The sequence below is a fragment of the Aotus nancymaae genome, unplaced genomic scaffold (genome assembly GCF_030222135.1).
Source record: "Aotus nancymaae isolate 86718 unplaced genomic scaffold, 86718_ANA_hifiasm-v0.15.2.pri h1tg000210l, whole genome shotgun sequence".
Classification (NCBI taxonomy): domain Eukaryota; kingdom Metazoa; phylum Chordata; class Mammalia; order Primates; family Aotidae; genus Aotus; species Aotus nancymaae.
Window position 1 is genome coordinate 391851 of NW_026988625.1, and position 26748 is coordinate 418598.

At 45.9% G+C, this 26748-nt stretch overlaps 2 protein-coding genes across 3 annotated transcripts in view; one reads left to right on the forward strand and one right to left on the reverse strand.

Moving 5' to 3' along the window:
- The window catches only part of PI4KA (phosphatidylinositol 4-kinase alpha), a 161179-nt gene that overhangs the window by 80807 nt on the left and 53624 nt on the right, over nt 1-26748 (forward strand). For both annotated transcript variants that reach the window (XM_012466500.2, XM_064371904.1), the window contains exons 20-22: nt 25214-25322; nt 25667-25803; nt 25952-26085. In XM_012466500.2, the coding sequence (XP_012321923.2) occupies nt 25214-25322; nt 25667-25803; nt 25952-26085 (380 nt within the window). The remainder of the gene's footprint in view (nt 1-25213; nt 25323-25666; nt 25804-25951; nt 26086-26748) is intronic.
- Nucleotides 1346-15430, reverse strand: SERPIND1 (serpin family D member 1). The gene is made up of 5 exons (XM_012466503.2): nt 15331-15430; nt 9493-10397; nt 5017-5290; nt 2936-3080; nt 1346-2207 (listed from the first exon to the last, which is right to left on the reverse strand). The coding sequence occupies exons 2-5, from the start codon at nt 10379-10381 to the stop codon at nt 2016-2018; spliced, it is 1500 nt and encodes a 499-aa protein (XP_012321926.1). The 5' UTR covers nt 10382-10397; nt 15331-15430; the 3' UTR covers nt 1346-2015.

The following is a 26748-nucleotide window of genomic DNA, read 5'->3' on the forward strand; positions in this document are numbered from 1 at the left end:
AGATCGTAGAATTAATTGAAGGAGTGGGCCATCTGCAGCATCAGCGCTCACCAGAATCCCAGAGGATGGCTCAGGGCAATTCACCTAGCACCTGTATGCTCTCAGCAGAGTAAGGAGACAGAGCCCAGTGCGGGAAGTCAGGAGGGGAGCAGCGGAAAGCAGGGCTGCAGGGTCCCCCTGCCTGGGTGTGGATTCAGGCCTCAGTTAGATGGCTTCCTTTCTGTGAGCTGAAATTGCTTCTGCAGCTGTGAAAAGGAAGGGACAACAGTACCAGCCCCCTAGGGTTTCAGGGTAAGGAGACTCTGTGAGATAACCCACAGGCACGCCTACACAGGGCAGTGGTATTCCCCTTCCATCCCTACTCCCTTTTGCTGCTCTTCTTACTGGTATTGGTCTCATGGGGTCAGAAGCCTGTGACAAGACTCTGTGTGACCCTGGAGTCCAGCCAACCTACACTTGAACCCAGACCCACTACTTCGGCATCTTGGACAGGCTTCAGAACCCTTCCCACCCTTGTCTTCCTCATCTGCCAGGCTGTAGTGGTTACAGTTAGACTGCCCGCACACACAGAACCTGTGATTGTCAGTTGTCCCCTACTGGAGGAGCGCTGGCACTCTTGCATTCTGAGCAGCCTCTGTGGATACAACTTATCTTACCCAGGGATTGAAGGATCCAGAAACATATTCCTCAGGTGTTACCTGCTCTGTCAGACCAGACCCACTGTAGGACCAGGTCTGAGGAATGAAAGCTGCAGCGGCCTGGCATAGACTGTGGGAGTCCTGGGGCTTGTGTGCCACTTAGCACCCTGCAGTTCCAGGGTACCATGCAGACCCTCCCCAGGACTCAGCACACACCCATCCTGTCCTGACTCAGCACACACCCATCCTGTCCTGAGAATATGCCCTGCTGTGGCACATGTGCAGTGTTCAAGTGACTTTCTTTTCTTTTTTTTTTTTTTTTTGAGATGGAATTTCACTCTTGTTACCCGGGCTGGAGTGCAATGGCGCGATCTCGGCTCACCGCAACCTCCGCCTCCTGGGTTCAGGCAATTCTCCTGCCTCAGCCTCCTGAGTAGCTGGGATTACAGGCACGCGCCACCTTGCCCAGCTAATTTTTTGTATCTTTAGTAGAGATGGGGTTTCACCATGTTGACCAGGATGGTCTCGATCTCTTGACCTCGTGATCCACCCGCCTCGGCCTCCCAAAGTGCTGGGATTACAGACGTGAGCCACCGCGCCCGGCCTCAAGTGACTTTCTGTCAGCCTTTATCATTCCTGGGGTTGTCAGCTCTTTTGGATTTGGCTTTTGATATTTGAGCTTCAAAAATAGAGAATTATAACAGATACACAGTAAATGTGGTTACATTTATTTATCTCTAGTATGGGAGACAAGGCCACATGCGCACACTGTCCTCCAGTCACAGGGAGGCAACAGCAGGAGGGACTGATGGGATTCAGCATCAAATTGAAAGGTCAGGCTTTGAGAGAATTAAGCCCTAACATTAGCCCAGGGTGCCCCTTATATGTTTTGAGGTGGCTTCTTCCCTGGACATCAAGAATGGTACTAGTTGTGTACCCTCCTTGGGAGAGGTAAGGAATTAGTCATACCACTCATTTCTGTGCTTGGTGTTCAGATGAGGGGCCTGGTGGAGAAAGGCCTGAGTGACAGAGCCAGGTGTGCAACAATGGGGTCACTGGAGGGAGCAGGAGGTGCTCAGAGCACACTGCTCAGGTTTGCTATGAGGAGGGGGGAGGTGAGACCCTCTAGGTAACAGCTGACATACTACAATTACAGTGACTTCTGTGAGCTTACAGCATGGGTTATTGTGCAGAATTAATTCCAACAAGTCTTTCTTCTTAGTCATTCCTAAGCTCCTTCTCTCATATGGGCCTTGAATTCAGATTGGTAGCATAAACCATGGAAGTCGTGATGTCAGAGCATCTCTGTTCTCATTGTTGGAATGGAAACAAAATGAGAGTGCCCCCAAGACACTTCAGACACCCAGACCTCCACCTCTAGGACCTGCTGGGGTTGACTACTCTCCCCATGAAGAGCAGGCAGCTGGTGCGGTGTTCATAGATTAGGAAAAGAAAGGGGCGATCGACAGTGAAGCGGACTTGAGTGGACAGCGGCATGAACCCCACCGTGGTCACAGCGGCGGCTTGGGTGCCTTCCTCGTTCACTGTGATTGTGCCTTGGTGCTTGAACTGTTTGGAAAGGAAAGTTGTCAGATTCTGGAGGTCAGCACACAGAGGGCTAGAGTGTCCAGCACAATCTCATCTCATTCAGGGAAAGGGTCCAAAGACAACATGTAAGGCAGAAATCACAGCTAGTCAGGGTCACCCTTGAAAATATCTGTTACGACCTGTCAGGGGCAGCCGTTGCACTTAGAGGCCATGTAGTGTGACTCTAGGGTCATGTTCCATCTTGGCAGTGCCCGTGGTCTGAGGGTCTTGGGGGCTGGTGCAGGACAGCCGCCCCAGCTCCAGCTCCTCACTCTGCTGCACACTTCCCTGGAACGGGGGACTGGGTCTGCTGCACTGTTTGGACTGGTGTTCTCTCTCTTTAGCTGACTGCCTAACTGGTTTAAGTTAAGTATGTGTAGTGCAGTGTTTAATGGCTCTTTCATGTTTCAGTTTGGGGGTAGCTATTTCCCAGACCAGAGCATACATCTCCCCTCTCCTGGTGTCAGCGGGAGCAGAGCTCACCCCAAGGCTGCTCCTGGGACCTCCCTGCCCACTAAGTGTCTGCTAGGTGCCGTGCTCTTCAGCCGGCATCCACAAAACCAGGCCCTCTGTGAGCCCCAGACAGACCCAAGAGCAGACTCAGTACCCCAAGCTGGGAAGTCAGATTGGAGGTGGGTAGGAAGGTGAAGGTAGGGTGTGCTGAGGCAGACCCTGGGGACGAGGCAGGGAGTGGACAAGGGAGTGGTTACCAGGTCGATGGCAATCCTTTGGTCTGAGATGCCTGCCATGTTGCCATTTTGGTCAAACAGCGTCGTGATCCCCATCAACTTCAGGGGCTCCACTAGATTGTAGTTCTTCTCCAGCTTGAATTTCGGCAGAAGCACTTCTCGAGTTCTAGACAAAAGAAAGGGGGGGCCCACTTTTATTGAACCACAAGTTACGAAAGAATCTTGATTTTCCCTTTAAAGGGCCATGGGTTACATTTATCACAGAATTGATAATAAGTGATAGCACTTATTAAACTTTATATTCCAGGACTGTCAGTTGAGGATTTTAGAAAGCTCATTCCATTGTAATTCCGCTACTGAAAACTGAGGCGTGTTTTTTGTTGCATAGTTATTTCCTTGAGACTGTGTGTTTCTTTCCTGTCTTCAAGAGTAACAGCAGAATTTTTACTGGTTTGTGGTTTAAGAAGGCTTCTAAAAGAATTCTCTGATTTGGTTCCCCAATTTTAGGCATTTCTTTTTTTGTTAATTAGGGAGTCAAATATCTGGTAGTGTCCTTTAAAAAAGAACCTTTCATGTATATACTAGACAATGCTAAACATTCTCAGTCTGACTCAACTTATTCAGTTCCTAAGTGGGTGGATAGCAACAGTAGTGCCTGTGGAGCCAGTCTGGCACTTTGCAGGGGATAAAGAGATGTAAGATGCAGTCGCAGCTGGATGGGCAGGAAGGCTTGATCTTGTTCACTCTTGTACCTAGCTCATACCCGGCACCAAGTAGAATCTCAATTAAAAGTCATATGAGGCCAGGCATGGCGGCTTATGCCTGTTAATCCCAGCACTTTGGAAGACCAAGGCAGGAGGACTGCTTGAGGCCAAGAAAGAATTCAACCTGGGCAACACAGCGAGACCTCATCCCTACCAAAAAAAAAAAAAAAAAAAAATTTTTTTTAATTAGCTGGACATGAAGGTGTGCTCATGTCTCAACTACTCAGGAGGCTGAGGTGAGAGGATCACTTAGTTCAGGAAGTTGAAGCTACAGTGAGCCATGATGATGCCACCGCAGCCTGGGTGACACAGCGAGACCCTGTTTCTTTCTTTTTTTTTTCTTTAATTTTTTTTTTTTAAAGACGGGGTTTCACCATGTTGGTCAGGCTGGTCTTGAACTCCCAACCTCAGGTGATCCACCCACCTTGGCCTCCAAAGTGCTTGGATTACAGGCGTGAGCCACCATGCCCGGCCAAGACCCTGTTTCAAAAAAAAAATGCAGTCCCTTTCTCAAGAGCTGCCAGGCTGCAGGGAGGTATGGAAGGAGGAGCTACAGAAGGGACATTGTTAAGGGAAAATCCACAGAGCATGAGGACTGGCTACCCAGGCAAATATCTTCCTCTAAGACCCCACTTTTCTCGGTTTGGTGGCATTTGTTTGTGTTCTTGTCCTGTAAGGAGACTCAAACCAGAATCACTTCTTTATATGGGCCTAGTCAGTATCCAGTGAAACAGAAATAAGACCTTTCCATTCTTTCTGTTGTGACCCAATAATAATCTCAATAAATATTTAACACCTGCAGTTTTAAGTACAGAATAATGAATAATAATAGAGGAAATTGTGAATGATGTATCCTCAGTAGGCTAAGAGGACCTTGGAATTTCCTGGGCAGGGAAGGGTTGAGCCAGTCTTTGTTGAGTGCTTCTTTGGTTCCAAGTACTGGGAGGGGCATTCAGCATCCCTGATTCTGTTATTTTCTCACAGCAACCCGGGAAAGTAATGGAATTACCCCCATTTTAGGGATGATGAAGCTGGTACTCAAAGCCACAAAGCAAGTATATAGCAGAGCTGGGATTGTTTTCAAGCTGTCTCTATGTCAACTGCCCCTAACTTCTGAAACTGGCCCCTGGAGAGCAGATGTGTCCCTTATGAATGCTCTCTAATCATCTCTTGTCTCAAGCAATAAATTGGAGCTGAATTAACAGAATGGCCCTGTATGGAAGTTCTTGGGTACTTGTACATAAATCTCCCTTTAAAAAAAAATGATCAATTTTCTAGTATTCCCAGACACCCTCAGCATCTGGGAGATCAAAAGAACAAACACACAGCCCGAAGTACCTATTTGTCATGCTTTTTTGCCATCTCTCCACCACCTGGGGTGTCAGCTGTGCTTCGAGAGTCTTCATCCCCGATAGCTTGTGCGGGACCACGATTAGCATGCTGATGCCCCCCACGTATTCCAGCTGGAGGATGTCGCAGTCCAGCTCCTGGTCATTTGCTGCGAGGAAGTTCCCCTTGGTCTGCATCATGGGAACCTTGACCACCTCTTGTTCATTCAGCCGGAAATTGTGGTTGTGTGTCATTTCCACTGGGAATTTATTCACCCAGGATCCTATAAAGGCCACAGGAAGAGGCTGTTATGCGAAGATTCCTTTAGGGAAATGGTCTCACTCTTGAGAGTGAATCTGATTCCCCTGCAAGTGTCATTCAGATAGCCTGCAGGGCCCACCCTACAGTCTCTTGATTCCTGAGGTCTGGTTTGGGCTGAAATTTGCATTTCTAACAAGAGAGGTTAGAAATGGAGTGGAATGGTTTCTGGGTTAGGATCTGACGCAAACTAGTTGTGTGACCGTGGTAAGACATGTGCAATGGCACGATCTTGGCTCACCGCAACCTCCGCCTCCTGGATTCAAGCAATTCTCCTGCCTCAGCCTCCCGAGTAGCTGGGACTACAGGCATGAGCCACCATGCCCAGCTAATTCTTTTTGTATTTTTAGTAGAGACGGGGTTTCACCATGTTGACCAGGATGGTCTCGATCTATTACCTTTTTTTTTTTTGAGACAAAGTCTTGCTGTGTCATGCAGGCTGGAGTGCAGTGATGCCATCATAGCTCACCGCAGCCTCACACTCCTGGCTCAAGGGATCCTCCCGTCTTAGCCTCCCTCCCCAGTAGCTTGGACTACAAGCATGTACCACACATGACTAATTTTTCTTTTTTCTTTCTTTCTTTCTTTCTTTCTTTTTTCTTTTTTTTTTTGAGACAATGTTTCCCTTTTGTTGCCCAGGCTGGAGCGCAATGGTGCAATCTTGGCTCACCGCAACCTCCGTCTCCTGGGTTCAAGCGATTCTCCTGTCTCAGCCTCCCAAGTAGCTGGGATTACAGGCATACACCACCACACCCAGCTAACTTTGTATTTTTAGTAGAGATGGGGTTTTACCATATTGGTCAGGCTGGTCTCAAATTCCTGACCTCAAGTGATCCACCCGCCTCAGCTTCCCAAAGTGCTGGGATTACAGGCATCAGCCACCACACCTGGCTTAATTTTCCTTTCTTTTTTTTTTTTAATTGTAGGTGGGGTATTGCTATGTTACCTAGTCTGATCTCAAACCCTTGGCCTTAAGCAATCCTCCTGCCTCAGCCTCCCAAAGCACTGGAACTACAGGCGTGATTCACCCTGCCAACCTCATCTCTGTCTTGATGGCCTTCATCCCTCACACTGTGATTCTGTAGTGACTAATAGGACATGTGGGTGATGCCGTGTTGCCCTTAGGATCACCACTGTAGATATGGGGACAGTGCTGTGTATCCAGGAATAAACCCATGTCTATTTTATCTCTAAGATATGAATAACTAATAGTGATGGGTAACCAGTAGTTGAGAACTGGCCGTGTAACGGGCATTCTTCTCAGCACCTTTCCTACATTATCTCATTTCTGCTTCTAGCAACATGCAAGTTTTGTGCTTTTTGTTATTTCCACATTTTACATATGAGGAAACAGAGGCACAAAGAAGTGAAGTAACTTGTTCAAGGTTTCTAGCTGGTGGGTAGAGCATCCAGGATGAGATGAGTAGGAGGTGTCTTGGAGGTTTAAGTACCAGACAGCTCCTGCCTGCCTGTGAGTGAAGCTCGATTCCCTTCTCTCTGAGTCTGCCTCACCCATTGTTTCTCAACCTCAGCGTTTTTGACATTTGAGCCAGATAAGAGTCGGTGGTGGTACGGGCTGCCCTGTGCATGGTAGGGTGTTTAGCAAACATCCCCAGCCTCTCCCTTCTAGATACCAGTAATGCTTACCCCAACCTCCCAGGTTGTGACAACCACAAGTGTCTTCAGACCTTTGCCCTTGGGGACAAAATTGCCCTGTCAGGAATCACAGCCCTTTCCAATTTGGATGGAGCTGTCCCATGTCTCCTGGAATTCTTTCCTTCCACCTTCCTCCTGAGAGCCTACCTCTGTGGTTTATTGTGCTTTACAAAGTGATTATCACATTCAAAATTAGAACAAAATTAGTAATGGAGATTATTCCATATGAAATTAAGTGAAATTAAAATTACACTTCTAGACACTCTTCCCCTTTGAGAAGCATCCCTGAACGATTTGGTGCTCCTAGCATTTAATCCCTTATGATTCCCAGCACTGAATGACTGTTCTCATATTATGGGGAAAGGAAGCAGAAGTGTTTGCATTTGTGTTTACACTGGTGTGACATGGGTTACTGTGTTTAGGAGATTGTCAGCTGACCATGCCTGGTCATTTCTCCACCTCCAGGCAGGCAGGGATATCTCTCTGCTGTGTATTTCTCTGCCTGTCCCTGAACCCTTGGCCTCTGCTAAGACAGAGGCTCTTGGGTGTACTTGGGGGCTCCAACAGACCAGTAGAATGGAGGACTTTGGTGCTGCCAGATAGGCTTCTGCCAGCCTGTTCTAAAGTTAGTCCTAAACATAGGTTATTTGCTCATAGAAGTAAAATAAATGTCACTAACAATATCATATATGCTCCGTATCATATTGTACTAGTATTGTAATTTACAGTTTTATTCCCTTGAATTCGCTGAGCTCTTGCCATGGGCCACACTGTTGCATCACCGATCTCTTATGGTTCTTCCCTTGGCTCTGTCAGAGTAGGTGTTATCTCTGTGATAAAGAAAAGGAAACTGAGTCATAGAGACGTTGAATGACTTGTCTGAGGTCACACAAATGAGAAGTGAAACCAGGGCTTAGACTCTTGTTTGCTCGATTCCAAAACTTGTACTGATAACCAATAATGAAAAGGATGTGTTTATTCATCATGTACATGTGGTCTCTGCGTGTGTGTCTGCCACAAGCCTCTTAGAACTCAGCCTTTGATTCCACCCACAGGAGGCCAGCATTGTGCCGTGCTTTGAGGTGGAAGCCTGGGTGTCAGAGTGGCCCTGCTTGGCCTATCCAGCAGAATGCCTGCCTTGCAGAGCTGCAGGGGCCTCAGCCAAGGCACAGAGCAGGTGTGTTGACAGGTCTGGAGGGGCTCTGGCTCCCTTTCCCTGAACAGAAGCCAGGAGTGCAGGCATCTCCTTCTTTCACATCCCTGGGCTGCTGTAAAACCACAGAGGCTAACCTAGCAGAAAGCACTGGCCTCCAAGTCCTCAGAGACTGCCCCTTGTGGGTACCTGGTAGTCCTCAGTGGCAAAGAGAAGTAGTTTTGTGTCACCGCAGTTAGTCCCTGAAGCCAAACCATTCCTCATGTCTCCCCTTCCTCACTCTCAGCTTAGAGAGTAAAGTAGAGGTTTCTTCTGGTCTGGTTCCAGTAAGGGTATTTGAAAAGAGAGGTTTGACTTTTACAAATCCATGCTCATTTATTACTAGGATTCTAGGGGTCTTATGTGTGTATGTTGGGTGTGAGGTGACCTCCTTAAAAAGTGCCCTTGTGCCCGCCCAGAACAGTTGCTGGAGAAATAGTAGTTTATTTCTCCATCCCACCTGCCCAATAGTTCAAAAGTATCCTGAAAAGCACTTGTAGGTGTTAATGTCAGCTGCTCAAGCAGGTGCATTTCTTTAGCCTTTTGTCTATATTCCTGATTATTGATAATTGGGAGAAGAAAAGAGAAAATTCAAATCCAGGCTGGCCAGATGCTAAAACAGTTTTGTATTATTTCTTCCAATTTAATAAATTGTTAGTGCTGGCCTGCCTGGATTCAGCTTTGGCTCTGCCCCTTAATAACTGGGTGCCTTTGGAGCATCGTTTTACTTCTTTTTTTCCTTTTCTTTTCTTTTTTTTTGAGATGGAGTCTTACTCTGTTGTCCAGGCTGTAGTGCAGTGGCACAGTCTCGGCTCAGTGTAACCTCTTCCTTCAGGTTCAAGCAATTCTCCTGCCTCAGCTCCCCAAGTAGCTGGAACTACAGGTGCCCACCACCATGCCCAGATAATTTTTGTATTTTTAGTAGAGCTGGGATTTCACCATGTTGGCCAGGCTGGTCTTGAACTCCTGACCTCAAGTGATCTCCCAGCCTCCCAAAGTGCTGGGATTACAGGTATGAGCCACCACACCTGGCCCATCTTTTTACTTCTCTGTGCCTTGATGACTTCCTCTGTAAAATGGGGATGCTAATAACAGTGATAACCTCACAAGGCTGTGTTAAAGCAGAGTTGGGGCTCAGTAAATGTCAGCTGCTACTGTCGCTTCAGCTTGGCCTTACCTGTCCCTGTTCCAGAGTCAATCTTGTGTCTTATTTTCCTGGATAAATTACAGTTACACTATAGTTCTTGGCATTCAATCTACTCGTATACAAAAATAGTATGTTGTGGGTTTGCTCTGAGAATTGTAAAGGTGCTTCTTACCTTTGAAGTAGATGCAGTTGAGAATCATCATCTGGGTAGCAGCGTCTATATTCTCCAGAGCATCTTTTATGAAGCCCTTGGTGAGCTTCAGGATATGGTTGTTGGTTTCTGATATGAAAGCAGGGTCTGAGAAGTCGGCCACCTGGGCCTCAGCAAAGTAATACTCTCTTACTTTAGTTTTGAAGTCAGCCAGTATTGGAAACTGCTTCTGGATATAAAGGTCATTGACTGACCTCAGTGTGTACCCAAAATTCCTCCTGAAGAGGCGATGAGTCAGCTTACGGAAGAGATTATGAATGGTCATGATTTCATACTTGCTGCTAGCATTAACAAAGTCTTTAAAATGCAAAATCGAGTGCACTTGTTCATGGGTCTCTCCCTTCAGACCTAAGGAAATCATACCCATCGCAGTAGAAATGCCAACAGGTGCTATGAAGATGTTATCAAAAGTTTTGACCTGGTCTTTTAGCGCTCGGTAGAGGTTGAAAGCGAACTTGGCGTTGAGGATGTTAAGACGCTGGATCCGGCTCTTGCCATGAAAAAGCTGGAGGATGTTCCCAGCACTCGCTTCGGAGTCTGTAGGGGAAACTGACAGACTGTCAATGATGTCGATGTAGTCGTCATCTTCACTGAGTATCTTCTCCAGGTCCAGATAGTCATCGTCCTCCTCCCCCTCTGGAATCCAGTCGTTGGTGACGGTGTTTTCCTTGTGGAAGTCAGCAGGGAGAAGAGGCGTACTCAGGTTTTTGTTATTTAACTGCTTCCACTGGAGATCCGCAGGCTGAGCAGTTTTCTCTTCTTTCTCAAGCTGATTCAGCAGGCCTTTGCTCCCACCCCACGCAGATGTTATGACGAGGAAAATGAGAAGTGGGTGAAACAAGTGTTTCATTTTGGCAGAGCTAAAGCTGGGAGGGAAAACAGAACACAGTGAAAGGTGGCCTGGCTGATCCACACCCCTCTGCAGCATCCACATGTAGGTTCCCTGTGGCTTTGACCCAGGAAGAGGCCCTCACAGCATTAGTTCTTAACTGTTTTAGGATTATGGACTTTTAAGAGAATCTGATGTAGATGAACAGAAACCCAACCTTTGATATGGGACTCATAAACCTCATTGAAGGATCTGCGGTCCCCTAGATGAAAATCCCTTCTTTAAAGGTTTGCAGGCCGGGCGCGGTGACTCTCGCCTGTAATCTTAGCACTTGGGAGGCCAAGGTGGGTGGATTACCTGAGGTCAGGAGTTCAAGACCAGCCTGGCCATCATGGTGAACAACCCCATCTTAAAAAAAAAAAAAATGGTTTGCAAAACTGACCTCCTAGAATTCTGGGAGCTCAGGCATCCCAGGGAGGAGTTTCTTTTTCTCCAGACACCTTGTCCACCACCTCCAGACAGTATTTAGGTACCAGAGACAAAATTCCCACCAGGGGCTCATGGACCAGTCAGGGGACAGATGGGACAGATGTGCAATAAAGCGAAGGCTCTCAAAGTAATGCTGCCAGAGCATATGGGGGTACCGAAGGGGGTGCAGCTCTACCCTGTGTGATAGGTGTGGGGGTGCCCAGAGAGTCAAGGAAACTTCACTAAGAGCTGGGCTTGAGTGGGCACCTGGGGCTAATGACTGGAGAGCACCCAGATAGGATGTGCAGTAGGGGCACTCAGCCATGCCCGTGTGACTCACACTATTCCACCTTTGCAATGGAAATGTTGTTGAAAAATGTCCATGGGCCAGGCTCTCTGGAAACAGATATTCTAAAGATACTTGAAATTCGTGTAATCTTTGGGGTTGTTTAATTTGTTGTTTTTTGTTTTTGTTGTTGTAGTTGTTTTGTTGTTGTTGTTTGAAATGGAGTCTCGCTCTGTTGCCCAGACTGGAGTATAGTGTGGCGTAGTGGTGCAATCTTGGCTTACTGCAACTTTGGCCTCTCGGGCTCAAGCAATTCTCGTGCCTCAGCCTCCCAAGTAGCTGGGACTACGGGGGCACACCACCACACCTGGCTAATTTTTGTATTTTTTTTTTTAGTAGAGACAGGGTTTTGCCATGTTGGCCAGGCTAGTCTCAAACTCCTGACCTCAGGTGATCCACCCACCTCAGCCTCCCAAAGTGCTGGGATTATAGGCATGAGCCACGAGGCCTTACCTGGGGTTGTTTAATTTGCGTAAAATTTGGAACCTGTCTAGTGCTGGGACCCCCTCGAGTCATAGTGAGATGATGTGGTGGCAGCCCCAGAGGTGATAGGATTTGCTGCAGGTATACTTTTTTCTGCTTTGTATCTGTTAGACAATGGCTCCCACTGCTGTCAGGAGCAACTAAATCTATGTTATAGCTTCTAATACAGGGTTAGAAACAGGAGATGAGGTCTGTGTGATGGTGATGTCAGCAAGCTCTTACTCTAGACGTGAGGGGCCCTCCCTTTAAGTAAACAAGGTCAGCTTTTAGCACAGAGGCTTTGTGGTAATCCTGTCTTTATCTGTTTCTCCCTGACTCATTCTGAAGAGGATCTGATTTGGCTTATCAAATCTGTTTTGGCTGCCAAATCCTTTGTCTTTCTCTAGCTTACTTCCTGGTGGTTAACTGCATCCTGGGTAGAAAAGCTTTAATGCTTCCATGTTTTGCCAGGACACTGGCCATAGGTGTTTATAATGCTGACTCAGACAGGTAATACATGGTCCCAAATTTCTAATCACCCCAGAAAGAACTGCCAGCCAGGCACTGTGGTTTCGCTTATAATCCCAACACTTTGGGAGGCCAAGGCAGGAAGATCACTTGAGCCCAGGAGCTCAAGACCAATGTGGGCAACATAGGAAGACCTTGTCTTTATGAAAAATTAAATAATTAGCCTGGTGTGACACATGCCTGTGGTCCTGTCTACTTGGGAGGCTGAGGTAGGAGGATCACTTGAGCCTAGGAGGTCAGGGCTGCAATGAACCATGATCACACCACTGCACTCCAACGTGGGGAATAGAGTGAGTCCTTACCTCAAAACAAAACAAAAAAAGAACAAAAACCAACTCTGCCTTTTGTTAAGCTTGTTTTATATATGTGACCATTTCCTATTAGATAGATATTTGAGGGCCAGAATATCTGCTGCCAGTCGAGGCCAGATAAAAGTTACTGGCTGCTCTGGTTAAGCAAATACTTGAACTCATTAGGCCTGAAGATGGGGTTAACTGTTCGGATACTCTGCTTGAAATGCTCTCAGTGTGGTTGATGTTGATAATGGCCTCTGTTGGATGCCTGGCATGCTGTATAAGGCACTTTGTGTAACTTAGCTTCATCCTCCCAGGATTTTACGTATCAGGAGACTGAGCCTTTCATCACTGTCACTAATAAGTGGCAGTGGCTGGATTCAAACCAAGTTGGTTGAGCTTCTAGCCCCACATCAAGCATTCTGCCTTATTCGCCCTGGGGTACCAAGAGGCTCCCAGACTCCCTGGCTGTGCAGAGCAGCTTCCCAGCTGTTTTCTCAACGCCAGTCCCTTTCCTTGGGTCTTCCCCTTATAATACTGTTGAAATAGTAAGCTCAAACTTGGTTTTAGTCTCAACTAAGAAAGACTTGAATTGCGCGTTTTGGAGCTGGAAAGTCACATTCTTTCTGACTGAAAATGCCAGTTGCCTCTTCCAGGTCCCCCTTTCAGCACCTGCCTGAGGCTACAGTGCCACTAGTTTATACATGGGAAAACGGTTTCTAGAAACGATTTATTTTTATTTTGAGGCGACGGGGTCTCGCTCTGTCACCCAGGGTGGAGTGCAGTGGCATGATACTGGTTCACTGCAGCCTCTGCCTCTCAGGCTCGAGAGACCCTCCCACCTCAGCCTTTCAAGTAGCTGGGACCACAGATGTGTGCCACCACACCCAGCTAATTTTTTGTATTTTTGGTAGAGAGGGGGTTTTACCATGTTGCCCAGACTGGACTCAAAACTGAGCTGAGACGATTCACCTGCCTTGGCCTCCCAAAGTGCTGGAATTACAAGCATGAGCCTCTGTGCCCGGCCTCTAGAAATGATTTCTAATGTATGTAGCTGCAAATAGAACTGGGCCCAGTTGCTGAATAGAATCAGGCATGGGTGTCAACAGCAATACACTTTTAAAAGTCAGGAACAAAGAAAGTAAACAGCTGGTAGAAGGCTCCTTGCTCAACTACACTTAACAAGGCCTCCTCTTACCACTTCTTGGCCTTTTGGCTAAGTTCAAGAAGACCAGGCACAGTGGCTCCTGCCTGTAATCTTAGCACTTTGGGAGGCCAAGGCAGGAGGATTGCTTGAACCTAGGAGTTCAAGACCAGCTGGGGCAACATAGCAGGACCTCATCTCTATTTAAAAAAAGAAAATAAAAGAAGGAAGAAATGGGGAAAAAGTGTTCTTTTCAGATAAAAATAAGGTTAAAGAACAAAACAAAAACCAACTTGAATAATTAAGCATTCAGGAAAACATATCTGAGGCCAGATAGAGTGGCAGAGTGAAGACATTCATGTTTTTATCCTGGTATTCAGAAGGTGTATTTGGAAACTTCTTATACCATGTTCCCACATTTCTGATGAAAAGCCAAAAATAGTTTTCATTATTCCCTTACCAGAGAAAGCAGAAAATAGCTCCAATATCTTTTATGGATTGAAATTAAAGAGCTGAAGGTGAATCTTCCTATTGTTTTGCTATTCAGTATAACATTGTAGAATACATTTACAAACTATCACTAGTTTGTAATTAAATCCTTACTATCTTTAAAGAGAAACTATTTTTTAAAGATAAATAATTCAGAAGTTTTTTGGGTTTTTTGTTTGTTTCTTTGTTTTTCTGGGAACTTCATATTGTGCTTTCTTGTTAATTGCCAGAGGTTGGTTGGCCTTTTCAGTCATGCATCAGAGCATATTACCCGATAAACCATTGTCCCTCCTGGTGTATGGTCTCCAGGGCCAACAGAGCAGGCAGAATGAGAGAAGTAACTGCCTAAAGTTTGGAAAACTTTTTATTTTGAAATATCTTCAGACTTTCAAAAAATGTTGAAAGAATAGTGTAGTAGAACAACTCCTGTATACCTTTACCCAGATTCATCAGGTTTAAAATTTTGGAACCTTCGCCCTGGTGTGTGTGTGTGTGTGTGTGTGTGTGTGTGTGTGTGTGTATACACGTGTGTACTCACAGGTGTGCATGTACACATTGTTTCTGGACCGTTTGAGAATAAGTCTCCTGTATCTTGTTCCTCTAACCATTTTTTTTTTTGAGACAGAGTCTCACTCTGTTGCCCAAGCCAGAGTGAAGTGACGTGATCTCAGCTTACTGCAACCTCCGCCCTCCGCCTCCCAGGTTCAAGTGATTCTCTCGCCTCAGCCTCCTGAGTAGCTGGGATTACAGGCATGCTCCACCATGCCCAGCTAATTTTTGTATTTTTAGTAGAGATGGGGTTTCACCATGTTGGCCACCATGTTGGTCTCGAACTCCTGACCTTGTGATCTGCCCACCTCGGCCTCCCACAAGTGCTGGGATTACAGGCATGAGCCACCACATCTGGCCCCTCTAACCATTAATACTAATACTTCAGGGAAAATACCTAAGAACAAGGAAATTCTCTTACATAATCACAGGACAGTTATCCTGTTTGATTAATTTAATGTAAGTACAATACTTTCATCTATTCCACAGTTCCTAGTCTAATTTTGTCAGCTCTCCCAATAATGTAACTGACAGAATTTTATAATAGGCAGATTGAAAAAGGAAACCATCCCACTTCTAAAACAGTGAGAATGCTTCTGAATTCTCAGTTTGCTAGAAAATGAACCAGTTGTCTATCTCTAAACACCACAAATAATTTATAATCAGCAGAAACATTAGAAACCCGACTTACCTCTGTGCTTCTGAGAAGTGGTGCTTCAGAGATGAAGGCAGCCAAGGTCATCAGTGGGGTTTTGATGTGAACTTTGGTGCTGGGCTGCTGCTGCGTATTTTCCAAAGTAAATATGTCCCAATCCAAACACCAGGCAACTAGCTTGGTCAGCACAAACCCCCTCAGCTGTGCCTTTGATAACTGCAGAGTGGCTTGCAGCTCCTCATCTCCAGTTCTTACAGAGCTGATATTTTGGGTATGTGATGGTTACTGCTGTAGCGCGCACACACGGCCTTGGTGCAGGAGCAGCCTTTGCTGAGGTCACCACATAACCAAGGCGCTCATCAGGCTTCTGGGGACCAGGCTGCATTCAGGGTAGCTGAAAGTAGAGATCATGCGTCTGCCTCCAACTGTGTCCTCTCTTCTGGGATGATCATAGCATCTGCCCTTCACCTGCTCTCCAGGGCTGATGTGGCTGGCTCAGCTACTAGGCAGGTGTCCCTATCCTTCCAAGAGCTTGTTGCTCAGTGAAAAATGGGGGAGGGAGGATAAAATTCGTGACTTGCAGAATAAGGAATTCATGGCATGGACCTTTCTCCAGTCAAAGATTGCTGTGTGTGTTGCCAGTGGGTACAGCCCAGTACTCCTGTCTGTTGTAGGACAGATAGGACTATTACTGAGCAGTGCTTCCCAAACTCAGGGCCATTCCTGGAGATCTCTGGGGCTGTGATATATATATATATGTATTTTATTTGTTTATTTATTTATTTTTTTGAGACAGTTTTGCTCTGTCGCTCACACTGGAGTGCAGTGGCACAATCTTGGCTCACTCCACCCTCTCTCTCCTGAGTTCAAGCGATTCTCCTGCCTCAGCCTCTTGAGTAGCTGGGATTACAGGTGCATGCCACCACACCCAGCTAATTTTTGTATTTTTAATGGAGATAGGGTTTCACCACGTAGGCCAGGCTGGTCTCAAACTCCTGGCCTCAAGTGATCCGCCTACCTTGGCCTTCCAAAGTGCTAGGATTACAGGCGTGAGCCACCATACCTGGCCCTATGTGGTTTTTTTTTTTTTTTTTTTTTTTTTTTTTGGAGACAGGGTCTCACTCTGTCACCCAGGCTGGAGCGCAGTGGTATGATCTTGGCTCATTGCAGCCTCAACCTCCCAAGCTCAAGCAATCCTCCTCACCTCAGTCCTGCAAGTAGCTGGGAATACAAGTACACACCACCATGTTTGGCTAACTGAATTTTTTTGTAGAGACAGGGTCTCACTATGTTGCCTAGGCTGGCCTTGAACTCCTGGAGTCAAGTGATCCTTCTGCCCCCACTTTGCAAAGTGTTGGGATTACAGGCATGAGCCACTATGCTCGGCCTTATGATAATTTGTTTTTTAATTTGTGCTTTTAATTTTATGAACTGTAAAGTTTTAAGAATATTCTGGATTGTCTGGAAGATCAGCTTATCACAGAGACTGCTCCTTGAGAGCATGTTTGGGAGTGTCAGCACCCAGAGTCTATCTGAAGGGAGAATGTGACTAGGATAATCTGTGGGTGTGCAAGGGCCCCGTGGAGGTGTCTGTGCATTGCTCCATTTGAGAAATTCTAGTGTGTAAAGGGCCATTGTGTTTAGGACACAGACCGGTGGCTGTGTTTGAGTCCGGTTTTGCACTTTAGTTTTGGTCAGAGCTGTCTTCTCAGAGCCTTCATCTGTCACACCCATACCAAGTCTTCAGCGTAGCACCATCTCTCTGGCTTAGAGAGACTGCTGCCTGTGCCTACACCCTTCCTGGGGCCAGCTCCCTCATTGTCTGTCTTATTCTCACACATGCCAAGCCCGGCCTCAGCACAGCCCTGGCACTTGCTGTCATTTCTGCCCAGGGCGTCTTCCCTGCAGACCAGCAGGTGAATGCTGTTATCACTGTTCGTTCTTGCTTTCACTGGGGCGTCCCCAGCTACCCTGGCTGAAATTGCCCCTTGGCCCCCAGCTCTCAGCGTTCTGCTCTCTGAAATGAGGTGACAGTTAACATCTACTGCACAAGGTCGTTGTGAAAATTAAATGAGATAATGAATGTGTGGAAAGCACATGGAGTGCTCCCTGGCATTCAGGAAATGTTATTCCTCATCATTTCATAGTGTACATATTTATTCACAGAAATGGCCTGGGAGGGGACACAGTGTTCATTTTTCACTCTATATACTTCTTTGTTTGACCTTTTTCTATGAATATGTGTTATTTTTGTTATTTTTATAGTCAGTACCGGCCAGGTGTGGTGGCTCACACCTGTAATCCCAGCACTTTGGGAGGCCAAGGCAGGTGGATCACTTGAGGTCAGGAATTCAAGACCAGCCTGACTAATATGGTGAAACTCCATCTCTACTAAAAATACAAAATTAGCTGAGCATGGTGGCACGTGCCTGTAATCCCAGCTACTCAGGAGGCTGAGGCAGGAGAATCACTTGAACCTGGGAAGCAAAGGTTCCAGTGAGCCAAGATAGTGCTGTTGTACTCCAGCCTGGACAACAGAGCGAGACTGTCTGAATAAATAAATAAAGCCAGTATGTTTCCTGCCTATCTAGATTTCTGATCATGTAACCCCACTATTGAAAAAATTGGATTTCAGTACCTCTTGACATTGACATTTTTCAGTCATTTCCCTATTTAGAGGTAACAACTTGTGTATGGTTTTAGCCCCCACTGTAGAGTAGTATCTCCCATCACACATACTCCGTTGTTGTTTTCCAGTTTCAAAGCTTGTCTCAAACAGCTATTTTTTCCAACTTGAAAAAAAATTTTTTTTAGAGATAAGTGGGGCTTCACTATGTTGGCCAAGTTGGTCTTAAATGCCTGGCCTCAATCGATCTTCCCATCTCAGCCTCCCAAAGAGCTGGGATGACAGGCATGAACCACCGCATCCAGTCTTTTCCATCTTTTAACATGAAATTTTAAAAATATGCAAAAGGATCAGGCACAGTGGTTCATGCCTGTCATCCCAGCACTTTGGGAGGCTGAGGCAGGAGGATCACTTGAGCCCAGAAGTATAAGACCAGGTTGGGCAACATAGCAAAACCCATCTCTCTTTTTTGTTTTGAGACAGAGTTTTTGCTCTGTTGCCCAGATTGGAGTGCAGTGGCGTGATCTTGGCTCACTGCAACCTCTGCCTCCCAGGTTTAGGCGATTCTCCTGCCTCACCCTCCCAAATAGCTGAGATTACAGGTGCCTGCCACTATGCCCAGCTAATTTTTGTGTTTTTAGTAGAGACATGGTTTCACCATGTTGCCCAGGTGGGTCTCAAACTCCTGACCTCAGGTGATCCGCCCACCTCATCCTCCCAAAGTGTTAGGATTACAGGTGTGAGCCACCATGCCCAGCTAGCAAAACCCATTTCTTAAAAAAAACTGGGCATGATGCTGTGTACCTGTAGTCCCAGCTGCTCAGCAGCCTGAAGCAGAAAGATCACTTGAGCACATACAGTGAGCTATGATTGCACCCCTGTACTTATTCCATTTAATTCCATATGTGGGGGGCTACTTTCCTGGAGTATTTGAAGGTGAGAGGACATCATGCACTTCTGCCCTGGGCACTAGCACCAGTGTTTCTTCCATTAAAGGGTCTCTGCCCTGTGCTATGCTAACGTCACTCCTGGGAAGATCACAGGCCTCACATATATCACATGTCTAATCTGTCTAGTCCGAGTCAGATTACTCCATAACTTCAAACATGTATTTTATGGCTTTTTTATTTTTATTTGGTCAGGGTTTGTGCGTTGCATTTGGCTGTTATATCTCTTTAGAATCCTTTATCTATTTCAGTCTTCCTACTTCTCCCCTGATCTTGATTTTTTTTTTCGTTTTATGACCCATAATCATTAATTACTTTTGTAAATCCAAATATGAAATCAGAACTTTCTTTTTTTTTTTTTTTTAAGAAAGAAAAAAAAAGAATGAAGAAGGGGAAGAAAAAGGAAGAGAAAGAGAGAGAATGGGAGTATTGCTTTCTTGCCCAGGCTAGAATGCAATTTAGTAATGGGTATTGAAAACCTCTTTTATACCAATAATTATACTTAAGGATGTAGACAGGAAGGAATAAGGGAAGAAAATAACAAATAAGCAGCTAACCGATATTTCATTTAAACCTATGAAATGCTATGCGATTACTGAGGAGTGATTTACTTCCAATTATGTAGTCACTTTTGGAATAGGTGTGAGGTGGTAATGTATGTTTTGTGTATTTGAAGTGGAGAGTTCTATAAATGTTTATTAAGTTTACTTGTTCCGGGTCTGAGTTCAAGTCCTGGATGTCCTTGTTAATTTTCTGTCTGGTTGATCTATAGAATCGTTAGCTCTTCTTGTTACATTGATCCTTTTGCCATTATGTAATGTCCTTCTTTGCCTCTTTTGATCTTTGTTGCTTTAAAGTCTACTTTATCAGAGGCAAGAATTGCATCTCCTGCTTTTTGTTTGTTTGTTTTTACTCTCTGTTTGGATGGTAAATCTTCCTCCTTCTCTTTGTTTTGAGTCTTTGTGTATTGTTGCATGTGAGATGGGTCTGGATGCAGCATACCGATCGGTTTTGGCTTTTTATCCAATTAGAATATATATGAGTTTAATACTGCCATTTGATGCTAGCTGGCTGTTTCGCCCATTAGTTTGTGTACATTTTTCATTGTGTTAATGCTCTTTGCTTTTTGATATATTTTTGGAAAGGCTGATATTGGTTGTTCCTTTATATGTGTAGTGCTTCTTTCAGAAGCTCTTGTAAAGCAGGTCTGGTGATGGTGAAGTCTCTAAGTACTTGTTTGTTCGCAAAAGATTTAATTTTTCCTTCGCTCGTAAAGCTTAGTTTGGCTGGATATGAAATTCTGGGTTGAAAGTTCTTTTCTTTAAGGATATTAAATATTGGTCCCCACTCTTTTCTGGCTTGCAGGGTTTCTGCTGAGAGATCTGCTGTAAGTCTGATAGGTTTCCCTTTATGGGTAACCTGACCTTTCTCTCTGGCTGCCCTTAGTATTTTCTCCTTCATTTCAACCCTAATAAATCTGGCAATTATGTGCCTTGGGGTTGGTCTTCTTGAAGAATATCTTTGTGGTGTTCTCTGTATTACCTGGAGTTGAATATTACCCTGGCTTGCTAGGTTGGGAAAGTTTTCCTGAATGATATCCTGAAGAGTATTTTCCAACTTGGATTCATTCTCTTCGTCACATTCAGGTACACCTATCAAACGTAAATTAGCTCTTTACACATAGTCCCATATTTCCTGGAGACTTTGCTCATTCCTTTTTATCCTTTTTTCTCCAATCTTGTCTTCTCGTTTCATTTCACTGAGCTGGTCCTCGACTTCTGATATCCTTTCTTCTGCTTGATCAATTCGACTGTTTAAACTTGTGCATACTTCACGAAGTTCTCGTGTTGTGTTTTTCAGCTCCATCAATTCACTTATATTCCTCTCTAAATTGTCCATTCTCGTTAGCGTTTCGTCAAACCTTTTTTCAAGGTTCTTAGTTTCTTTGCATTGGGTTAGAACAAGTTCTTTTAATTCACAGAAGTTTCTTACCACCCACATTTTGAAGCCTGCTTCTGTTATTGGAACACACTCGTTCTCCATTAAGCCTTGTTCCGTTACTGATGAGGAATTGCGATCCCCTGTAGAGGGAGAGGCATTCTGATTTTGAGTACTCTCTGCCTTTTTAGGCTGGTTTCTTCTCTTCATTATATATTTATCCCTCTGTCATCTTTGTAATTACCGACTTTCTAACTAGGTCTCTGAGCGGACGTCCAACTTTTGATTCCCAGTGCCGAAATCTGAGCAATCCACTGCGCCGGCCAAAACAGCGGTGTTAAGATTGATGGTGCTTTTCTGCCGGGAATCTCCGGACTCTGCACCTAGAACTGCTGCACTAAGGCGCCAGCAAAACCGCTGTGCCGGCCACAAGAGTCACTCTGGCGACCTGTGGGGCTCCTCCACTGGGAATCTCCTGGTCCGTGAGCAACAAATATTTGTCTGAAAATGTGGCGTCCTCTCGTTCTCTGCGCTTTCATTGGGAGCTACGTGCCCGAGCTGCTAGTGATCAGCCATCTTGGATCTCTCTCCTGATCTTGATATTTTTTAGGAGCGAGCAGGTCCTTGTATCCTTTGCCTTTCTTATCTTCAGTGGCCCTTTGCTTCCTGTGGCCCTTCTCTCAACCCGCTTGCCTCCTTTCTGTCTCTCTTGAAGCACGGGAATATTTCCCCACACCAGGTCCTGAGCAGCTGCATCTGTGTCACGTGTTAATCTCAGGATGCATCTAAGCCCTCCTACATTCTTTTCTAATACTGCCCTAGCCTCCCCTTTCTGGAGATTAGAACAGTCTCAGCCAAGACATTGGCCAGCAGGCCCAGAGAAGTCAGAGAACAGGGAGAACCCACAGGGCCACTTTTAAGCCGAAGTCCTCAGGAGGGACCCAAGAAGTTCACAGGGTCAGGAGTAGGATCTCAAATCAAAGATAGAGTCAACTCACTTCCTCTTTCCTGTGTCAAAACCACTTTGAGCTTCCCAGCCACATGGAGCCACTGTTCCCATTGAGAGGGAAGCATTCTGGAGGCTTGACCCTTTTCCATAGCCACCAAAGTCTAATTCTCTTTAGAAGGTACCACAACCTCTTAGCCACATAGGTCTTGAATTCTACAGTCTGGAAACCCCTTTATGTCTCCACCATCACTTGGGATGTCATCCTGAGAGGCCCATCATTTCAGAGACAGTCAGTCCCACAGTTGCATATTCTTACTCTCATCATCCTTGGCCACTAGCTGAACTGGAAGTTCCTTGTCAACTGTCCTTTTGTGGCCACATCCTGTGCAGCTCTAGGTTTCCTGCCCTGTGTTGCTTTCATCTGCTGCTGCCCTCCGCACAGCCCTCTCCAAAGCTCCCCACCTCCTCAGCACCTACCCAGAGTCCACCCTGCACCCCCAGGTCTTGGCCCACTCTTCTCAAGGACACAGTGCCCTGGTGGCTCTTAAGCAGAGGTATGGAGTCTTCTTCCACACAGGTTGCCAAGCCCTAGACCAGCACCTGCACCCTCCCTTTGATTGTAAAAGTAACATGTTCATGGAAGATCTCCAGGAAATACAGACATTAAAGAAGAAGAGCGAAATCCCTAGCAATCCAGAAATAATATGTGGCTGCTTTTTCCCATCTTCGTTCTATGCATATGTATTTAGATTTTTTTTTTTTTTTTTTTTTTTTTTTGAGGCAGAGTTTCACTGTTGTTACCCAGACTGGATTGCAATGGCACGATCTCGGCTCACCGCAACCTCCGCCTCCTGGGTTCAAGCATTCTCCTGCCTCAGCCTCCCGAGTAGCTGGGATTACAGGCGCGCACCACCATGCCCAGCTAATTTTTTTGTATTTTTAGTAGAGACGGGGTTTCACCGTGTTGACCAGGATGGTCTCGATCCCTTGACCTCGTGATCCACCCGCCTCGGCCTCCCAAAGTGCTGGGATTATAGGCGTGAGCCACCGTGCCCGGCCAGATTTTTTTAAATCTATATAATTTACACATTTTTTCACTTGACATATTGTGAGTTCTACATGTGTCACCAAATAATCTGAGGAAATATATTCTTGGCTGGGTGCGGTGGGTCATGGCTGTAATCCCAACACTTGGGGAAGCCAAGGTAGGAGGATCTCTTGAACCTAGGAATTTAATACCAGCCTGGGCAACATAGTGAGAGCCTGCCTCTACAAAAAAAAAAAAAAAAAAATGTAAAAAGTCAGTAAGGTGTCTGTTTGCATGAAAAAGAAAAAAATAATAATATTAAATAATAATTAGGCCGGGCATGGTGGCTCACACCTGTAATCCCAGCACTTTGGGTGGCCGTGGCGAGCAGATCACTTGAGGTCAGGAGTTTGAGACTAGCCTGGTCAACATGGTGAAACCCCCTCTCTGCTAAAAATACAAAAAAATTAGCTGAGCTTGATGCTGCATGCCTGTAGTCCCAGCTACTCAGGGGACTGAGACAGGATAATCACTTGAACTCAGGAAGCAGAGGTTTCAGTGATCCAAGATCACATCACTGAACTCCAGCCTGGGCAACAGACCAAGATTCTCTCTCAAAAAATATATATATAATATATGTGTGTGTGTATATATGTGTGTGTATATATATATGTATATGTATATATGTGTATATATGTATGTATATGTATATGTGTGTATATATGTATATGTGTATATATGTATATGTGTGTGTATATATATATGTATATATAAAATAATAATTAGCTGGACATGGTGGAGCACACCTGTCCTCCCTGCTCCAGGGAAGGCTGAGGTGGGAGGATCACTTGAACCTGGGAGATCGATCAAGGTCAATGCTGCAATGATCTGTGATTGTGCCGCTGCATTCCAGCCTGGGTAACAGAGTGAGACCATGTCTCAGAAATAAATAATTAATATGTTATACTTTTAATATATTATTACTTATTTAAATGCCCCTTTCAGGTGGACATTTAGCGTGTTTCTGCTGTTACAACATTTTTGTGCCTAAATCAGCTTTTTAAATTTTTTTGATAGATTTCTTAGGGATGGGATTTTGAGTGAAATATGTGTGGGGATATTTAGAATTTCTGATGTATATTACCAAATTGCTTTCAAAGAAGTATTGTGCCAATTTATAGTCCTTCTTAATATGTGTGATGTGTCACACACAGCCTGTCCCCCTGTGCCCTCCTCGTCTCAAGAGATGTGATGGTATCATCTATCTCACCTCTGTGCCCCTGGCCCAGTGTGTGGCCCATACTGGGTGCTCATAAGTGTTTGGGAGTAACAAAGCCCCCTCCCCCGGCTTACTACAGGCTCAACATCACTGATGGGAGCTCAACATTCACTGGGGGATCTGTGAGGGTCAGTCTTTCCAGCTGGACATCATACACATAATTAAACTTTTTTTTTTTTTTTTGAGACAGAGTTTGACTATTGTTGCCAAGGCTGGAGTACAGTGGCACAATCTTGGCTAACTGCAACCTCCGCCTCCCAGGTTCAAGTGATTCTCCTGCCTCAGCCTCCTGAGTAGCTGGAATTACAGGCACCTGCCACCACACCCAGCTAATTTTTTGTATTTTTAGTAGAGTTGGGGTTTCACCATGTTGGCCAGGCTGGTCTTGAACTCTTGACCTCAGGTGATCTGCCCTCTTCGGCCTCCCAAAGTGCTTGGATTACAGGTGTGAGCCACCACACCCAGCCAAGTTTAACCATTTATACCACTGATGAGTCTCTCCCTGCTTCCTACCAGCATCTGCAGCAGGAACACAGGAACAGTAACCTCTCACCTGCACCCAAGCAACTCTGCTTTACCTGTTACACATACGGGGATTGTGCCCAAGATTACTGTTTGGAAAAGTTGTGCTGCCTGGCCCATGAGAGTTCTCATGCTTTCCCTCCCTCCCAGTGGCATCCCTTTCTCTGAGCTCTGGCTCGCATTCATTATTTGCCTTTCCCTGAGCATTCGTTGCCCTCCACAGCGCCAGGCTTAGAACCTGATGCTCTTGTGGCTGGACAGGCTGCCTTCTCTTCTCTCCTGGCTAAACTTTCCTCAAATGCTAACTCTGAGACCCTTGACACCTTCTCCGGGAACTCTACCCCACTGTAACTGTTACTCACCTGCCTCCAAACTAGACAGGAAGTCCTTCAAGTGCAGGAACAAGACTTTTTCCTCCCTGGCACAGCACCTGGTGCACACTAGGGACTCAGTAAATGAATGAATGGACAATGCTTATTTGCAAAATTATTACTGCTCAGTGTACGTTTTCAGTCTGACTGTCTCTCTCAGAATGTTCTTGGAGAATGAATCTGCGGTTGATTTTACACCTACAGGATTAGGGTTTCCTGAGCAAATAACCTCTTTTCTCCCTTTCTTCTTGACACATCAGCTCACCCGACGACTACCGCCCATCAAAGAAGCTAAGCCTCGGTTACAGAAACTCTTCCGGGACTTCTGGCTGTATTCCGTTTTGATGGGATTTGCTGTGGAAGGTTCAGGTAGGGGGATGATCTCTCTCCCGGGGAAGACAGTGCAGAATGAAGATAAAGGTGAGGTCAGAGCCCGCCTAATTATGAAGGTAAGCATGTTCAAATGAGTCCACATGCAGCTGCTGCTTCCTGTAAGTATTTGCAAGTGTTACTGTCCCCAGATGTAGTTTAGGGTGCTGAGAATGCCACACACCTTAGGAAAAATCTATCGAAGTTAGGTAACAGACTCATTTCTGTGCCCAGTTTTTGGGATAATTGTCTCAAAGGACCCATGACTATAGAAATTATCAGTCAACCCACTGCAGTGCTTTCTGACCAAGGTGATTTCCTCATTTATGTTCACTTTATTGCAGGACTCTGGCCAGAAGAATGGTACGAGGGGGTCTGTGAAATAGCCACCAAGTCCCCCCTGCTCACCTTTCCCAGCAAGGAGCCACTGCGGTCCGTCCTCCAGTATAACTCAGCCATGAAGAACGACACAGTCACACCCGTAAGGATTCACATCTCATTTTGCCATACTCTCTGGACCAATCAGGGCAGATCCTTTCATTGCCCTTATTAACATATGTTGCCAGCCACTGGGACCTGTTTGTCCTGGGAGGTGCTCCATGAGCCCTCAAGTGTTTCTCTCCCTCCAGGCTGAGCTGAGTGAGCTCCGCAGCACCATCATCAACCTGTTGGATCCCCCTCCTGAAGTGTCCGCACTCATCAACAAGCTGGACTTTGCCATGTCCACCTACCTCCTATCTGTGTACCGGCTGGAGTACATGAGGTACGTGTGTCCTTACCACGATGCACACCCAGATTTGAGCAAGGTTTTCATTTTTGTGCCCTTGTAAGCATGGGACTTTTTTCGATTCCTCCCAAGACATGCAAACTTTCTGAAAAAACAAGCAAAAACACCCTCTACTTTTCTCGTATGCCCCTCCTTCATGAGCACCAAACGTCACGTCTAATAACACCTCCCAGTATCTAAGCTCCACGTCTCATCCCCTCTCTAATAGGAAACAGGATTCTGAGCAGTTGCAGTCAGTGTTGCGAACTCAGCCCATGGACTGGTTGAGGCCCTTCTGAGGACCCAGCCTCACTGAGTGCGCTTCTAGGATACTCACTGAGCTGATTCCCAGGACCACGGTTGAACACAAACAGCAAATGTGACATGGGGTGGGGCCAGCTCCAAAACAGTCCTGCATGTGGCCTGATACTCAGGACACACCTGTAGCCACAGCAGTCCTAACAGCAGTAGTGACTCTTAGGATCTACAGCTGTTGTTGTGTTGACCTCAGAAGCAAACATGGATTGAGCACCTGTGCTGTGCCAGGTACTGTGCTGCATTACCCATGTTTATGCACTCCCCAACACACCTGTGAGGTAAGCACTGTTAAACAGACCCACTGTGGTGAGGCTTCAGGCACCCTGGGACAACGGCTGAGCA